Below are 18526 nucleotides of genomic sequence, written 5' to 3'. Positions count from 1 at the left end.
TTATATATCTAACACTCCTCCGTGTACCCGCGCTCTTGCTCGGGGCGGTGCCGCCGCCTACGAGCAGAAAAGAGAAGTACTGCATTATGACACTAACGCGCACCGACAGTGAACGCTTCGGTGGTCTCAGCACTATGACGCCTCGATGCCAGCATTCGAAGGGACGCTGGCATCAAGAAGCACTACCAACGCCACCTAGGTGGCGTTCACCGTACTCAGCACAGCGGAGCGTGGCCTCCGCAATTAGCTCTGAAAATGTTTCTGAAGTTGATCGCGGAGGCTGCAATTACGACGCGCTGTACGCGCTGATTTGACTCGCTGACGATTCAGTTACGTGCTTTGTCTTGCGCGTTGTATTAGTGTGTCAGTTACGTGCTTAGTCTTTCGCGTTGTGCTAGCGTGTGCAGCGTAGTGCAGCTTCCATATGCACGACGGTTGCTCATGGTCATCGACGTTGGTAGTCGTGATGGAGGAGACGTGCCACCAGGCGTCAGCGTGGGTGCATCAACGCCTAAGGGCGCTTTAGCCACAAAACACCAATAGACATTATATATCAACGTGCAATAAACATTACACTACTTCTGTGAAGACACGTTTCACTTTCGTGTTCTATACCGATTCCTATATAAGAGGGATCAACCACATTTTTTCATCTCACTCTCAAAGCGATACACCAGCATTTGTATGCACCGCCTGAGACGACTTACTCTTCTCAGTATACCCTCTTTATAGCGAAATAATGCGATTCGCCTCCCTAGTGCAATATCGCTGTTTGCATGGATTCGGTGCGTTCAAAGTGCGATGCGACGCGCCCATGTCTGTTGTTGTTTGCTAACCGCACTTCTCAGAAAACTGATCTGTCGCGAACGGTTCTCTTTGCAGAGAGCCTCTTTGACGGGACTGTTCCTATGGACGTCGCCTTAGCGAGAGCCGTTGTCCTCAATGAAAGAAAGGAGGTATATACCACGTCTTGCCACATTATTAGGAGACCTCTGCCGATTACAGATACACATTTGGTGATATCGGCCACCGTTACAAGCATAAAAGAAGTATGCAGGATGTATTATTTTCTTGTAAAGCATTTTTTATTCGGTAAGATATGTTGCAACCAAAATTGTATTTATTGAAATATCGTATCATGCGCATTTATACGAAATAATATTCTGGTCCAAAACGGAGCAGTGAAAGAGGAATATTCTGTATCGCTACTCATACAGTGTTACCTATGCGATGTACGTTTGTCTCTGTGTCACCATTTTTCCTTCAGAATGAGGATAATGAAGTTTTTGTACACAGAGATTACAGTTAGCCACCTATACGAGCACTTCCTAAGAACGCCGCTTTGTCTTCAAACAAAGGCCGAGCGCCAGATCAGCACCATGGTGGAGCTGACCATCGACCTGGTGTTGGCCATCCTTCGGAATATCATCGTCGGAGAGAAACCCCTGGAGTTTCGCGCGCCCAGCGGTCTCGGCCTTACCATATCCATGTAAGTCGCGCCGCCCAAACACGGCACCGCAGTGAAACCTCGTTATAACGAAGTTGAAGAAGGAAACAGAATTACTTCGTTATATACATTATTGCATGTACTTCAATATGAATCTCTATGGGGATTCCAAAAAAAATTTCCCTCCGTTATATTCATTATTTCGTTATATTCCGTCTAGTTATAGCGAGGTTTAACTATATGTACATCGACATTTTTGCTTGTCATCTGATCATGCGATTGCAAACTGGAGCATTTTTAGAGTGGCCGAACCGTAACCGGAACTGAGCCCGAACCTAAATTTATGTCGTCATTTCGGACCTGAACCTGAACAGGAGCAAAACGATGAAACCGTCCCAAGCGGTTCGCCCAGGTCTCAGAAGAGTTCGGACGAAAACAAAGGAACTTTTCCAAAATAGTCTGGAGTGTGGTTCTGAACGTTTAGCTGGAAACTGCATTTTCTAGCCCGACGACTTTGTGGTTTCACCCGCTGAAAGTGCGCGCTAAGCTGAGCATTGCATAAATTTCAGAAGGCCTGTATTTGCAAGCATACTGCATTTTTCCATGAAAAATTCAACAACAATATTCTGGAAACATGCTGCGAACCTCGCTTGCAAGTATAATAAATGTTCGATAACCAGGCTTTGCAATTTCCAGGGGCTATATGCATGCTAGAAATCAACGTGTGGTATTCAGATGTTTAATAGATGTTTGCAGGACTATAAATTAACTTGGTGTTCTATGTAGTACTTAAAAAATATATAGGTTGACTGGAGAGAGGAGAGGAACGGTTCTGTACAATACTTCGCGGGAGAAATGTGGCTTCACCCGAGGTCATAATGTTTCTTTTATTTCCACTAAAATGAAGGTGGCTACGGAAAAAGTCACAGGAGTGGCTTGTAGGACCCCTAACCTTCGACACCATGAAGTTTACAACTATGTTGAGAATCACACTCCGTTATACAGAGACACTACAATAACTACGGTGTCACAATGTCACATCGACACACAAGCTGATTACAGCACTATAGGTACGTTTAAGCTATGGCTAACAAACGTGTATCATAATATATAATCAACTTAAAACACTCGTGAATATTTCTGTGCACCGAGCACACACTATATGAAATTGTACTGCGATATATAGACGCTATACTCGCCTCCTTGTGCCCCGTCCACCCGACCACTTTTTGTACAATATCCGACTGCAACACACCTAAGGCGGAACACCTTTTTCGGATGCAACTGGGAATTTAATGTGCTCACACTGACATTACAGCGCGGTCGAAATGCGCGCGAGCTAGCAACACGAGCATGCATTCCGGACTAGGACTACGTCGGAGATCGAAGGACTATTGAAAGGACAAAAATCAAGAGATGGCGCATGATTCTACGGCTTGGTCATTTTGTAGCACTGCCGCCTTCGCTCGCGATCTCTAGCTCGGTGCTGTTCTTCTTGTGCCATTCTCGCCAGCTTCAGATGGTTTCCAAGGAACAGGCCCCGCTCTTGCTCGGTTACGAGTGAAAAACTAAACGGAATAGTTTGTGTTCACCGCCATACCTTCAGGAGCTTGTACCCAAATACACGGGAATGAAGAATTGTTTTGTTTTGCCTTTGCTTCGCCTAATTTGATTAGATTTGTTGCAGTTAAATAAAACGTCAAAACCTGTCGACTGTGGGAAGAGACTTTAGCTTGGGCTCAATTCCGACGTGGCCTATTCAAATACATGTAAAACGCAGAAACGCTTTTCAGAGATAATCACTGAACCGATTTTAATGAAATTTTTGCGTTTGAGAGAAAAAGTTAAATTATAGTGGCTGTTGGAAGCGGAATTTCGATTTAGGGTCTGAATCTCTTAAAAGAATTTTCAAAAATTCGAATTCTAAAAAAAATTGAAAGCACGAAGTTTACAAATTAATACCTCTGCATTAAGAACAAATATCGCGGTTTTGTAAATGGCATTCATTAGACCATTCAAAGCGGACAAATTCGATTCGTCTATTTATATCTTACGTCAATTCGTTACGTTGTGTACTAGGGTTTTTCAAAAGCTTCATTTTCATATTAATAAGCTTTTTTGAGATTCATGTGTAACATATCAATTTTGTACACTTTAGATGTACTATTAGATGCAATTCACAGAATTGTGACATTTTCATTGCTAAGTCACAGTTGCGAATTTGATAGTATCGTTTTCTGAAAATGTGCACCTTTTGTCAATTTTTACCAAAGAATTGACTACCTAAATCAAAAATTCGAAACCAACAGTCACTTGATTTGATTTTTGTTCTTTTAAATACGACAAACCTCGTCATATTTGGTGCAGTGGTTGCCGAAAAAAAAACGAATTCTCCTTTTACATGTATTTAGATAGGAGCACTCGAGCTAAAGCTTCCTCTTAAGTAGACTTTTCAATTTAAGCTGATAATACTTTTTTAGGAAAATGCTTGAAAATCGCAAAACTAAAAAGAACCTGAATTATCAAATTTACAACTATGCATCTCAGCCATTATAAACTACATCAAATTTTTGTATAGTGCACTTATTAAGACATCTAGAGTGAACGAAATTTATAAATTATGCACCGCTCTGAAATATGCCAATAACATGTGTGAGTGGCACATTTGTAAGCCCTCGTAAACATTTAAAAATTTCACGTAAGCTCCCTCTCAGTTCCTAGGATTGCCAAGAAGGCTGGCATGACACCACTAGTCCTTGAAGCGGCTGTCTCGTTTTCTCACAAATGAGTCCTATTTTGACCGCGTACACGGACGGATCTACCAGTTCCAACTGTTCTACCGGAGCTTTAATTGTGCCATCGAGCTCTATCTCTATACACTTAAGGTTCTCGGGTGTTATAGCATCGACAGCAGCGAAACTCGTGGCTCTCCAATGTGCCATCAACTATGTGATTCAACAACCGCCTGATCAATGGGTACTGCAAACGCTAGAGTTTGTTCCGGTCTTGGCTCTAATGGTCAGCTGGTATATGAAATTAGACAAGCTCCCCGCCAAGCTTTCGAGAATGCCCATGACAATATATTTCAGGTAGCTGCCGAGCCACTGCGAGATTGTCGGCAACGACAGGGCAGATGAAAGAACGCACTTGCTCGCCAGCAAGATCAGCGCGCACGTATACCACTGTTGAGAAACGGTGCAGTGCAGCAACTTTACTCACATGCACGTAGCATTACGCTTCGACATTGGAATTCGCCGGATTTCACCAACTCGCGATTATATATTCACCGAAACTTGACAGGCTACTTCGCCTGCCATCCGGGTTCTCTCGTCGTGAAACAACTTTAGTATGCCGCCTCTGGCTGGGCGTTGCCTTCACAAACGCTTACTCATTCCTCTTCGGAATGGCCAAAATTGGCATATAGAACTCTTGCGGGCGGGATGAGACCATAGAACACAATCTGTTTCCGTGTCCAACCTACGACTCTCAGCAACATATCCTGCGTATGAATCATTGCCTCTAAGACTGCAGATCGTTCTCGTAAGCTAGGATCCTGGGATATTGGCCGAGGACCTTTAGTATGCACAAGGACACCAAAGCGCTAATGCGATTTTGAAGAGAAGTGCTTGGGAGTACGAGTGCTTGGAATTGAACATTTATCGTGAGTTTACATTTACGTGAGCGAACATTCATCTGCGGGTGCGCGCACAGTAAGTCTCCTTGTTATCTTTCTTGTCAATGACGAAAAAAATTTAAATGAGCTGAATCGTTATAAACACCAAGAATCTTGTACAAACGTGTTCCTTACGGTCCGTAGCCATGACCGCAAGCAGAGGGCCAAATGTCGTATTCACGTGTTACTTACAAAGAAGCCTTACCGAGTTCTGTCGTTCCCATTCGATATTATAGAGCGCGGAGTGAACGAAACAACGACGCTGAGTGACGTGCCCGCCGCGTGCCTTTTGTGCAGGTTCAGCGGTGGAGCGCTGAGCGGTCGTGCCATTCAGCACGGCGACGCGGTGTACATTTTTCCCGGAATCTGTGACGTCCTCGCCAGCCGACCAACATGCGCCGGGAACGAGACTCTCGGCGTCATGGTAAGCGACGATCGAGGTCGCCGTCCTTAGCGTTGATTCACTCACGGGAGTTTGCCTCTCGGGTCTGTCAGGTACCTCGGTAAATATTTTTTTTTTACCTCGTCCCTGCACTGCCGTGGGATTTCACTTTACTCATTTACGGTAGATGCTTCACAAAGGAGTAGGAAACTACAACCCGAGAAGGACTACACACTGGCTTTGTAGGGAAGAAAGTGTGATTTAGAGCAACAGTATCGAAAGTTGGGTGGGTTCGCGTTAATTCTCGCAACAGCGCGAAAAGACGGGACGTATGAGAAGGGCGAGACAATAGAGTCTTGATTATCATATCTGATAGCCAGCGCTTTCTTGTCTTCCCTTTCTTAACATACCATCTTTTTTTGCATTGTTTCGAGAGCATTTAGAACCGGTGATGCTGGCAGATGGTTGAATGAACGCAGGTTTGTTGCACAAAGGTTGAATATCCCGCTGCTGTGTTGACCCTTTGACGTCCTGGCGCGTCTAGGCCGTGTCGTGGCCGTCGATCCTGCAGTCCTTCGGCGGCAGCGTGGACGTGCTGTCCGAGGACACGCAGACGCTGCAGTTGGTCATCCTGGACGAAAACCTGTACCGCGTGGACGTCAGCAACACCACCGACTACTTCGAGATCATCGTCCCGCGCAAAGGGGCCAAGGATAACGGAACGGTAGGCACACTCCAGGTGCGCCGTGAATTTGACGCACTGAGGTCGATGATAACCGAGGTCCAAATGACATTCACCGTCACTCGTACCCGATGACCACCATCGGAGTACATGCGCAATATGCGGCGAGGTCTGCTCCCACGTCTGCGGCGGGTGCGCATCAACTGCTTTATACGTGCCCATGGACGAAGCACTATACTGAAAAGGCACTTGGGGCTGTTATGTTACAAACTGACCTAACTGAAAAGCTTATAATACCAGTCACTCTTTCAGCATTTGCATGAAACTGGTCCACGTGCTTTGTTTCTCTTGTCAGATGTTTACTCAATGGCACGAATTACTAAATGTACAAATTCAGGCTGGTTTCGGCAATATATGTATATCAGTAAGGCTCGGTGAGGGTCCATGGATACGAGAATCGTAGTGCGGTGGTGCCTTGAGATGAAGGCCCATGGTTTGCAGGTAGCATCGGATATGGTTTGGACCAGGGCAGGTCCAAAGGGATGTGTGATCGTAGCTTTCTCTGCGCAAGACGAACAATATGGGCAGATGTCTCCGAATAGTCCACGCAAACTTTGAGGCCAGGTGTGGTTCCTTTTTTCATTCCGTTGTTCATTGGGCCATTTGGTAACCAATGCGAATTCAAAATGAGTACACAAAGGCGGAGCTGGTCGCTCTGCTCCTGAAGCTTTACTGTGAATGCTCACTTTCCAGTGAAGCGTGCAACGCGGGACAGTTTTTTAGATGCGACAAGCACCTGGGGCCTAACTCATCCAAGCTGCAACCTCTGTTTCAATGCAGGGCCTCCCGGAGCCGACGGAGTTTGCGCCGCAGGTAAAGTGGAACGAGGAGATGGTGTACCACCAGTTTGTGGTGCCCAAGCCAGACTCCGCCGTCAACATCGAGATTACGCCGCATGACCCCAGCTCGCAGTTCCTCGTCTACATCAGGCACCGGGTCAAGCCGCAGCTCAACGCCTACGACCTCATGGTTAACTTGTCCACAATACGCAGCGCCAACGGTCAGTCGCTGTGAGACTCAAAGCACTACGAGGTTGATGAAAAGAAACCGTGCTCTGCATGTGTGAGGGCAGAAAGAGCTCCGCAGCTATAGATGCGGTATTTCCTCAAATTCTGAAGGCGAGAAAAATTCATTAGAAAGCACGTTCTTTGGAAATGTTTGGAAGCACTGGCAACGAATGTTAGGTTATTCAAATAAATTTACGGCGTATGGACTAGACATCGACAGAGCGCACATGCGATAGGACGGGGCCCAACTTCGGACTAATTTTATTCAGAACGAGAATTTGCTTTTTTTTATGCACAGCCAAGTCACGTAATCATGGTGAACACGCTACAAAAACAATCACATAAACAAAGCACTAATGTTCAGCGATCATCTGCGCATGCTAACGAAAAGATTGCGCAAGTTTAGCATGCATGCGCATCTGATCGCAGAACATTCGAGCTTTGTTATTGTTTTTGTAGCATGTTCACAATAATCACGTGATTTGGCTGTGCATAAAAAAAACAAATTCTTGTCTTGAATAAAATCAGTTGGAAGTTGGCGTACGTCCTGTCGTATGTGTTCTATGTCCTCGTCTAGCTTGCGCCGTAAATTTCTTTACTCGAACATGACTCGCCAACTAGCTCAAACGAAGATTCTGCACAAGCTAAACGGTTGAAACATAGCAAAGTAAAAGAACTCCACACTAGACTCTGAGAGTCAATACAAGGAAATAGAGAGAGAGCTCTAATGAATTCTCGAGAGATTTGCCTGGTGGCAGGGTTAGCTTGCTAACCAGATGAGAATGATGAAATGAAATTATATGCACAATGCGCCGTCACAGGTGCACAACATACACAGAACACGCAACTACACGCAACATGGTAAGTGCTTCATTGAGACCAATGTCTCTAAGGGAGGTGAAAACTGCCTTCGTTTCGCGAGGCAAACATGCAGACACTTGCAAGGAGATGCCTCGACTGGTTGAATCGATGCGTTGCCGTCACATATCAGTTGCCCCTGCTTTTTATGCACTAATAGATTCTTGGTGGTATTTAGTATTCTTGTCTAGAGGCCGTGAAAGCTGCTCGTTTGTTCTTTCGGGAACGGGAGGCTGGTACACCGTCTGAACGCTTGCAATAGTTTAGTTTAATTGCCGGAGTCAATATAGATAATTTTCGTGGGGAAATTGTGGTGTGAGGCGGTACATAACACGAATTGCACTGACTCGAAAATTCATCATTACACCTTTCGAAAGAGAGGGTGTTTCAGCACCAAATACAAGCAGAAAGAAACCGTAAACAGCACGAATGCATTCTAATGCATCACGAAACTGGTTATGCTCATACATAGCTTAATAAAACATTACCATGCTTCCTAATTAGGCAACAAAAACTGCCTCGGTTGGCCTGGTATTGCACAGATTCGGGCATTGGTCTATGGGCTTCGTCCGGAGCGACAACCTTGATAGCTGCAGATAGTTTCATGGCGGTTTCACGTTGTTGTGTTCGCGTTGTGATGATGTGCACGTTCGCCACTTTCCTCTCTCTCTCTTCTTTCCATTCCCCTTCTCTCTTCCCCCAGTGTAGTGTAGCCCACCAGACACTTTTTCTGATTAATTCTATCTATCTTAGAACGACAGAAAGCCGAGCTAGTTGGTAAGGATTCATAATTCAAAACATCGGCGACCGTGTTGGCCACTTCTCTCCTCTTGTGTCCGTGTCTGCACGCCTTCCCTTTTTTGCATTATCTATCTATCTATCTATCTATCTATCTATCTATCTATCTATCTATCTATCTATCTATCTATCTATCTATCTATCTATCTATCTATCTATCTATCTATCTATCTCTGTCTCTCTCTCTCTCTCTTGTGCTCATGTGACACTATACGTTTGGGAGATGCCGCGGAGGCGAGAATAAAAGCAGGGCTACAGGTGCTCCACACTTTGAACGTCTCGCATCGTAAACTGTGTCGTCGCGTTCCGTTCTTACCATGGTATTGAATGTATGCCGTTGTGTACATTTGCGTAGCGTTGTATATAGTTGCACAGTATCTACGCCACGGAGCTGCACTCGAGACCATCTAACCGTTCGCCGTCGCCGAGCACGATTAATTGCCCCCCATTTGCTAAAGATGATGAATAACATGTCAGTGTGAAAGTCTGCACAGGTTCCGTAACGCAGAGTACCTTTTGCATCGTGTAGTTGGTTCCACAAGTAACACAATCCTAAGAAATGCCGATGCTGCCTTAAATTCATGCATACATGCGCAGAGAAAGCGCGTCATTACTTTGGGCCATAAAGCCACAGCTGCGCTGTACATCCCTCCTTCGGAACATCTTTGGCAGGCACGTACGACATATTCCTGGACAACGCCCTCGTTGCCAACCGAACTGGCTTCTTCTACCTGGGCCTGGTCCAGCCGAACGGCAGCGTTCCTGAGTTCAGCATGGACGACCCGGTCAACCTGACCCTGTCGGATGTGAGCCGGGAGTTCAGCACAAACTACTCCGTGCGCATCTACACCTCCGGATGTTACTTCTTCAACTCGAAGACGAAGACGTGGTCGGCCGACGGTTGCTTCGTAAGCAGAGCATGCTGTCAATTTTAGAGCAAATCGTACTCGAGGAAACTCGTGTGTACTACATCTGTACCAAATAGTCTTGTAATTATACTCACGCGGTTTATGTATCAAGTAGTTTTGCGATTATAAAAATTCTCACGAGGGAATTTCTCGCGCCAGTTTTTCAGTAACTGTGCCCGTTGTCCCACGTAAGTTGAGCGAAACATTAAAAATATGCAAATGCCACGTAGCTGGACAGACCCAAGGTAATGTTGGTGGCCGTCGCTTGGAGATACTCAGGCAATTTCTGCCCGCTTAATTACCCAATTAGTCTGAATTAATGTCAACTTCTCATATATTATAATTAGATGAGAAGTGTCAATGAGAAAATTGTAGAGCAATATGAAAAACTTCCGATACAGATATGTATTGCTCAAAACGTGGAACATAAAGGTGTTTTTCCAAGCGTAAGAGAAGCCCGTGAATACACGAAAAATCGCCGCTAGCGGCCAGTCGAGCACATTGCACATTTTAAGGCATCCATGTTACCTTAGACTTACGCTCTTTATGCAGGCTCTGGAAAAGTTCTTTTGATAGAACGATGGGGATATGACTGAAATTTTAGATGCATATTTCGCTCTTTGCAAACTATTTAATGTCTCTATATATTTATGACAAGACCAACCTGGCTAATCTGGATGCAGTGTATAGTATCTTTGTATGCCAAATGGGAGCCTAAACGAAATCTTACTTTATCTGCCATTCTGCTGTAACTGACGTTGCGCATAACGTTTTCTTTAACGTTTTCTCGGTGGTATTGTAATCAAGCTGATAGAGGCAGGATAAAATTACACTGAACATATTTCTTAGAAAATACCAACATCTTAGGTTTACATTAATGTTTAGTGTCCTATAACACAAAATTCGCAATGCTGCAGACACATTACTAGTGTATATTATTAGTACAAATTCTGATGGGCGCTCAGTGTGCACTTCGCTTTAGTTCACTTTTCGTATCTTAATATAAACAGTCTTCTTTTTTTTTTTACATTGTGGGTTTGTCGCCACCATTGCCAAAAAATGGGGACCAACATACCCTCAAGCCGTTGAGTAACGGCCGTCTGCTTTCACAATATTTTTGTGTTGTGATGTTTTAATACAAGCCACGACGCTGTGGCCAACTATAAACTGCGCAGGTGGCGAACGCCAACTACGCGGTGACCAGGTGCAAGTGCAACCACCTGACCTCGTTTGGCAGCGGCTTCTTCGTGATGCCCAACACGATCGACTTCTCGTACGTGTTCGCCAACGCTGGCTTCGCCGACAACGTCACCATCTACATGACCGTCGTGATCACCATGCTCGTCTACGTCGTGCTTCTCATCTGGGCACGCTACGAGGACAAGAAAGACGTCGAGAAGGTGTCCGAGACATTCTCGACCTCTGAGCACCGTCATATACTGAGCTTCTTTCCCGTCCGTCTGTCATTTGCGTTTTGAAAGTAGAGCACAATATTTTAACTTTTGTTTTGTTCTATTTGGAATGATACGCAGGTCTTTGCTAACAGCTTGAGTCGAATTTCGGAACGCAATCTTGACGCATACGGCTTGTTTCAACGAAGTTGTGCCAACTTTTAAAGACAGTCAATACAAAACTTGGAAAGTGTATTGAGGAATATCTCTACATGTTTTTATGGCGGCATCCGTTGTAAGTTTAATTTTACCGAGTTGCTGAAGAAGCGCACTAGATCTAAAAAGCACCACGTGACATACTGCTTCTGCGCGGCGAACTTACGGTCGATAAACATGCTTCGAACAGACAATTCCTGCTGCTGCACGTAGATAATTTTATGAGTGGGCCGTAAGCGACGTAATTGGATCGTAGACAGCTTCTCCGCGTCTAATTTTGCAAGAATGACTTTCTTGATAAAGTGCACGAGTCTCAGAACAACCGACATTTCCGCAACCGGTCAATTCGTGCGTTTGGTCTTCGTGATGCCGTTCGTTCTAAACTGGCATGAGAGCAAAAGTGTCAATTTGCGCAAACGTCTAGTACCGTCGTTCTGTCTCTCTCTCTCTCTCTTTTATTTATTTTTTATTATTCTTCTTTTTTTTTTTTTGTTCAGACACCACGCGATTTCTTCGAAGCCTCGAGAAGTAACACATCAGCCTTCATCGCACCTAAAAAAATGTATTCAACAATTCACAATGCGCTTTTTGTTCATTGGAAGTTTTGTATCAAATTAATGACTTATAACCTATGAGTCGGTTAAACCATTTTTGTTTGTAAGTGACAGGCTTATTGCAAAAACAAAAACGTTATTCTTCAGTACGACAGCTTTAACAATACTGAGTCAGTTAAATTCGTGCTGCGCACGTATTTTTTTTTTTCTACCTTCTTAAGGTTTTGGATAAGTTTTGTCGCTTATAATTTTAACTTAATTTTAACCTTGTAGAAAGGCAGGACATATTTGTTTTACTTGCTTTGAATTCTTATTTCCAGCTTACGCATTTCCATTGAAAAGGCAATGACAAATCGAGAAATATTTAGCTTTTTGCTGACCTTTTATGCGGCGTTTACTTGCTAACAAGGAGTGTGTTGTGTATCATCCTTGTCCATATTGCCTGCTGAATTCTTGTCATACCAACAACTAGCTCGATATAAAATTGTTCTTGAAATTTTAAGATCAAAGAGGCTGTCACAAAAACAATGATGTCGACTACAGTATACATCGCGATCTGCGCACTGTCTACGATTTATTAGCACATTGCACGTAGACATCTGCATGAAACCTACACGCCAAGATTGCGGGAAAGTTTAAATTGTTCACGTCCTCTTGTCACGTACAGCACACCATTTGTAATATTTCAATATGCGAAAATGCAGAGTTTTCTAATGAGTATTGTAAGAAGTACCTGCACATGAGTGTCGAAAATCACACGTGGCTTGTTTTGACAGTCAGGTCAATCATTCTCACTACTGCTTTACTGTGGCTACTACACGTGAAGGATTGTGGAAAGCAATATACAGATATAATAGATGTGTGCCGCTATTATAGTATTGTGGTCTTCTCAGCCTCTTTGCTAAAGAATTCATTTCACGCAGTTACCCGCCTCTTCAAGTCTATAACATGCTTTTCACTGGTCTCGTTCAAGCTCGGGGCATTGCCCCTCCAAGACAACGATCCCAAGGACAAGTATATTTACGAAATCGCCGTATTTACGGGTGACAAGAAAGGAGCAGCCACGGACTCAAATGTAAGAGCTCCACACGTGCTCGTACGCGAAGCGACGCTAACGTCACCGCGACTTTGCTTTTCAGGTGTTCTTCATCCTTTCCGGCGATGACGACGAAACAGAAGTGCGCACTTTTGGGGAACAGAAGCGCAAGATATTCCGGAAAGGTGCCGCGGATACGTTCGTTATGACAGTGCCTCGGTGAGCGGGTCTCAGAACTTGGACTGTCTTAGGCGCGCCTCTAGAGTGATCATGTTCGAGCATATTGCTTTTTTTCTTTATTGCGTGTTTCCACTCGAACCCACTACGATTCTGGTGTTTGTGGGCTAGAGCTGACCTAGGTCGGCACTTGCAGGCCCTGTAGTGCCAGCGCTTCAGCGGTGATGACCAGGAAGAAGTAGGCCTGGCACGCGAGGAAGAACACGCTCTCCGCCCTGCTGGGTGATAGCCATCTTGGGAGCATGGACGTCCGGGTCACCAATTATGTGGTGGCTATGAGTAGCCTGACAAGACTACTTATGAGTAAACATCGTGGCATTGAGTAGCCACCGTGTTTATTGCGGGTGCCGGCTTGGGGATAGACGTGGGTGTGGTGGCTGAGAAATACCCTCAGATGTGCGACTGCTAAGTCGCTCTCCTCCGCGTGCCTAGCGTACTTCTTCCTCGCCCTATTGGCGGTGCTACAAGGTCTCGCATGACTCGCACATACTCAATCAGGTTTTTATTGGAACGTTGATGGCATTCAACTTGGTCAGTGTGCAATTTAGCAGTGGCCAAGCTGAAGACTATGAACGATAGATTATGGACAACACAAGTCACTGTTGCAGTATCTGCATGAAAAGGGCTTATATTATATGCTTATATTTAATAAAGGCTGCCATGTACAGTCGTCATCAGTACGAAAAGGATTGCCATTTTTTTTAACAATAACTCGTGATGCATGGGTTCAGATCTAGAAACCTGACACATACAATAAGTTTCGTTGTGGAACTTTAAGTCTCATCGAACACTTTTATGGAGGTAATGTGTGTTTAGCCCCTACGGGCGTCTGAAAAAAATTAGATGTTCCCTTTCATATAGTTGACGACTGTACGTGTCCAACTTGCTGAGGGCGTCTGCCACCGACTGTTAGTTGTCGTGGCCTTTGTAAATTGGGACCGGTGGCTGTGGTTGAAGTGAGTTATGGTGCAAGTTATGGTGCCTGGAAGTGTCATCGCACATGCTGGCTACACGCTCCAGTATAACGGAAATCTGTTGCCCCGGAGGAAACTGCCAGAGTGGAGCTATTTTCTTTGGTCATCATCTTTGCACCCGTAAAAAAAAAAAAGAAGAAGAAAAGAAAAACAAGGTTAAATGGTATACACGGATAAACAGGTAGCAAAAACACGTTGTACATCACTGTACTTGATACGACCTTTCTGCTAGCCGCCCTTCATTTGTGCCACAATGTAACCAAGGATAAACCGAACTAAATAAACGCTCTAATAAGTTCTAAACTTACCTAATTAAATAGGGGGCACCCAGCGCGCCTGCAAAGCAACAGGACAGCTTGCCACGATGACGAGCGCAGAATACAGGACAAGATGGAGCGTATATGTGCTGTGTTCCGCACGATATTCGCAAATCAACTAGCCGAATTTAGTACCCTTGGACAACTTGGCTACGCTTCGGCCACAGTTGCTAATTGCTCTCGCGGGTGGTACGCAGGCCGCTCTTATATTGTGGTGGTACGTGTGCACAACGCAGTGCACAGCACGTAGCACTGGGTTGTGTGCGCACCAATACTCGCGTGGCACACTTTTAATCCGGAACCCGGCGTCATTTCATGCATGCTTCAATGTCTATCAAATAGACTTCTTCCTTTTCGCAAAGAGGATTTTTCCAGAAGTAAAGCAATGTCTGAACATCTTCTTGCGTCTCTTTTTTAAAGCCAATATGTAGTTGCAAACATGGACACATCGTGGCAGATGTTGGACTGTTGAGAGTATAAAGGAAATAAAGCAAAATCTAATTGAGAAGTCTACGTACAGCACGTTCCCACCAGACATCTTGCATTTGTCATTGATAGTCTGGGACGCCGTACATAGGATGGTCCACATCTGCGTGCACGCACATGGCGCCATAATATTCCCACTGTACTTTAATTCATGCGCTGTATACATGCAGTCGAGAGCAAAAGTCTAGAGACCATGGCATCGGCAGAAAAAAGATTAATTTATTCTAGCTCAGACGTGCAACGTGAAATTGTCTGTATGCATGACGCTGGTCAAACAAGTGCATATAGGCAGTACTACCTTATTTCAGCCTTTGTGCCTAGGCTGCGAAGGAAAAAAATTTATGTGAATGCATTATATGCCCCATTACGCGAACATCCGTAGGCGTGACGCATCGATGGTACCAAAAATGGCCGATGGCGCAAAGAGTAAAAACATGTAAAACAATGTTCGGATTGACGTCACAATAATCAGGGAGGTTCCTGTAAACAGAGTAAATTAATGTGTTTGAAAAGAAAATTAGATAAATTTTGGTCTGGGTGGGAATTGAACCCAGGTGCGAGACCATTACGCTTCCCCGACTCCATGGCGGTTCCATGATTCTGGCTGGCTAAAGGTGTGCCTAGTGCGTGCGTCATTGCACACGTCACGTCGCAGCCATCTGGCTGCGACGGTGTGGCCTAGTTCACCAAAGCGACTATAACGCTTTCGCATTTCCACACGAAGCAGTCTTAAGTGTCTCTGCCGAATTTCTTCTTATTAGCGGCATCTCTGGTCTCCAGACTTTTGTCACTGTGCATCAGTGGTCGAACAGGGGATATCATTAGAGTCAACCTTTTGACCACGGTGTTTTTTAAAAAGAAAGGTGATCCGACGGCGGCGCAAGGCGCGGCCACTTAGTGTGACTCTACGCACGCCGCTGCCACAAGGGGCAGCACCTGTTCTGGGGGCCACTTTTTCGCTCGCTTTGCTGGCGCTTTTATGGGCACGCGTGGCAGAAGTGCTTCATTTCGATGAATATATGTCGTTGGCCTGCTTAAAATGACTCTACTTGGTTGGAGGAACATCCCTTTATATTTCTGCCGACATTCCGATTGTTGACTCCGACGCGGCGAGCAGCGGTAAGCGCAGTGCGCCGTCTGCTCGAGCAGACGACGCGTCTCTCTCGTGTTCGAAATGACGGCATTTGACTGTAAGTGGCATGAAACCTTCTACCTGCTCAGGATTTGGCGTCTAAATAACGAAAAATTGCATATCTTTGGGTATGGGTGTTTAAATGCTGACGGAGGTCGTAAATAATCCACTGTTGTGCCGCTTCTCCAAGGCCTCCTGAACACGTGCTGCCCCTAGCGGCGGTGCTCACTTCCGGTCACACGAAGTGGCCGCTCTCTCGCCCCAACGCGGGCGCACCGTCGGAGCTAAAATCCCTATATAAGAAAAGTACCGCCATCCTTTGATAAACGCCGCTTCTCTCTCTCCTGTATCTCCGATTGGACGATGATAGCGCGCGCTTTTCACTTCTTTATATTTTCTTTTTTTCCGCCTCAGAGCCATGTTGAAAGTCCTCTGCGCAGCCGCAGTCGCCGGCGGCGGCGGCGGCGCGCGCCCGGCCTGAAAGCTTCAACGTGGACTTTCTAGGTGCGCCACCGTCGACTTGGCTTTCGCAAGCAAAAAGTAAACAGCAAGCTCTTTAGGAGAGGAGGCGGCGGAGGAAAGAGTAGATGGCGGTACTTTTTAGTCGGAGCACCTATCTTCTTACAGCGTGGTTTTGACTGCCCGGGTCTTGTCTTTGTCAGGGCAACGACAACTTTCCCGTTGCCATGACGAAAACAAGTGCCCTAGTATGAACTTTGGCTTCAGGGACAGTCGTCGTTCGACCATTATCGGTGACTTCTGGTTTCCATCTTCCTGTGATCCTCTGTCTTGCTTAGATTAGTACATGTAATCTGTGATTTGATCGCTTCTTCTGTTCTCACCCTATTGTGTGCGCGCGTCCTTTGCGCAGGCCTCTCGGTCGCCTGAACTACATGCGCATCTGGCACGACAACAGCGGCAAGGCCTCGATGCGCTCCTGGCACCTGCGCTTCATATCGGTGCGCGACGTGCAGACCAACGCGCGCTACGACTTCATCGCCAACAGGTGGTTCGCCGTCGAGAAGGACGACGGTCTTGTACGTCGCACTCGTTACTTCTTCGCTCAAGTCACTCGGATTTGTTTTTTGTACGAAGGAAAGAAAGGTGCCGCGCTAGGTTAGGGAACCCTCAGTTCAGGGATCCTGCACTGGTGAATTTTTACAAGCACTTCCGGACGTAGCCCTTTAGGCAGTGTTGGTCGCATCTAGAAACGTTGGGGGATGCTTGCTCTTGGAAAGAATGTGCCAGTCCTATGTAGGGGGAAATTGAAGGTTAGAGGCAACGTGGGCGGGGGGGGGGGGGGGTATTTTTTAAGTGTCCCCCTAGTGGAGATGTCCATTTCGTCTGCTGCTATAGTTCTGATTGGCTGGGCTGGGGTACGCGTCAGAAGGAGGCAGGTACTCCAGCCAGTCAATCAGCACTTCAGCAGTAAACGGAATGGACATGTACGTCCACTAGGTGGACACTTACATAATGCAACCCCCCCCCCCCCCCCACCCCCAGTTGGGAAGGGAGGGGAATATCATACCCACAGCACGGCCGTGCCCACGTGCCCTTAGGATGTGAGCTGACCTGGATAGCCTTTGTAGAGTGGCACTCAGGGAGCGAGGCCGTGATGGTTCTGGAATGGGGTACTAGCGAATGGGGCTTGGCGGCGTATCAATCTGTGCCCTCCGCCAGCGTGTCTCGTACCTTCTGAACTGAGAAAGCCATCTCTGGGCGCGATGCAGACGGACCGGTTGCTGCCCGTGGCCGGCAAGGACGAGGCGACCGAGTTCAGCCACCTGTTCCAGCTCAAGTCTCAGAAGAACCTCGCCGACGGCCACCTGTGGTTCAGCGTGTTCATGCGTCCGCCAAAGAGCCGCTTCACGCGCGTCCAGCGCGTCTCGTGCTGCGTGGCGCTTCTCTACCTATCCATGCTGGTGAATGCCATGTGGTATGGGCGCGTGCCCTCCAAGCCGTCCGCATCGGCCGTCAACGTTGGCCCTTTCTCACTCAGCCCAGAACAGGTACGAAGCATTGTACGTTTTAATCACGGTGTATTCGTGTGGACACGCCACTTCAATTTCAGTACTCCAAGTAGTGACAACAACAACAAAAAATCATACAAAAAAACTAGCCCAGAACTTAACTCCGTTTCACATAGGGGTGTGCTAATATTCGAAACTTTCGAATAACAAATCGAATAGTGCCCTATTGGATTCGCTAGCTACAAAGTGGGTGAGGTCCGTCTGTAACGCTATCGCATTAGATTTTAAAACATAGCACTGGATATAAACGTAATATTATACTAGCTAATCAAAAGCAATGCCATAAGTCATATTATCACGAAAAATAATTAAAACACATATGATTTAGCAGGCGCACT

General features: G+C 46.0%; 1 protein-coding gene across 1 annotated transcript in view; it reads left to right on the top strand.

Annotated features, from left to right (window-relative positions):
- Positions 1-18526, top strand: part of LOC119452963 (polycystic kidney disease protein 1-like 2) — a 55479-nt gene that overhangs the window by 19826 nt on the left and 17127 nt on the right. Inside the window, exons 12-22 of the mRNA XM_037714924.2 lie at positions 883-956; positions 1359-1489; positions 5418-5544; positions 6047-6226; positions 7025-7244; positions 9580-9815; positions 10991-11215; positions 12950-13051; positions 13116-13231; positions 17030-17195; positions 17889-18167. Coding sequence (XP_037570852.2) covers positions 883-956; positions 1359-1489; positions 5418-5544; positions 6047-6226; positions 7025-7244; positions 9580-9815; positions 10991-11215; positions 12950-13051; positions 13116-13231; positions 17030-17195; positions 17889-18167 — 1856 coding nt within the window. The remainder of the gene's footprint in view (positions 1-882; positions 957-1358; positions 1490-5417; positions 5545-6046; positions 6227-7024; positions 7245-9579; positions 9816-10990; positions 11216-12949; positions 13052-13115; positions 13232-17029; positions 17196-17888; positions 18168-18526) is intronic.

The sequence above is a fragment of the Dermacentor silvarum genome, chromosome 5, assembly GCF_013339745.2.
Source record: "Dermacentor silvarum isolate Dsil-2018 chromosome 5, BIME_Dsil_1.4, whole genome shotgun sequence".
NCBI classification, from domain to species: domain Eukaryota; kingdom Metazoa; phylum Arthropoda; class Arachnida; order Ixodida; family Ixodidae; genus Dermacentor; species Dermacentor silvarum.
Note: the sequence above shows the minus strand (reverse complement) of the source record. Positions and strands in the feature narration are given on the sequence as shown.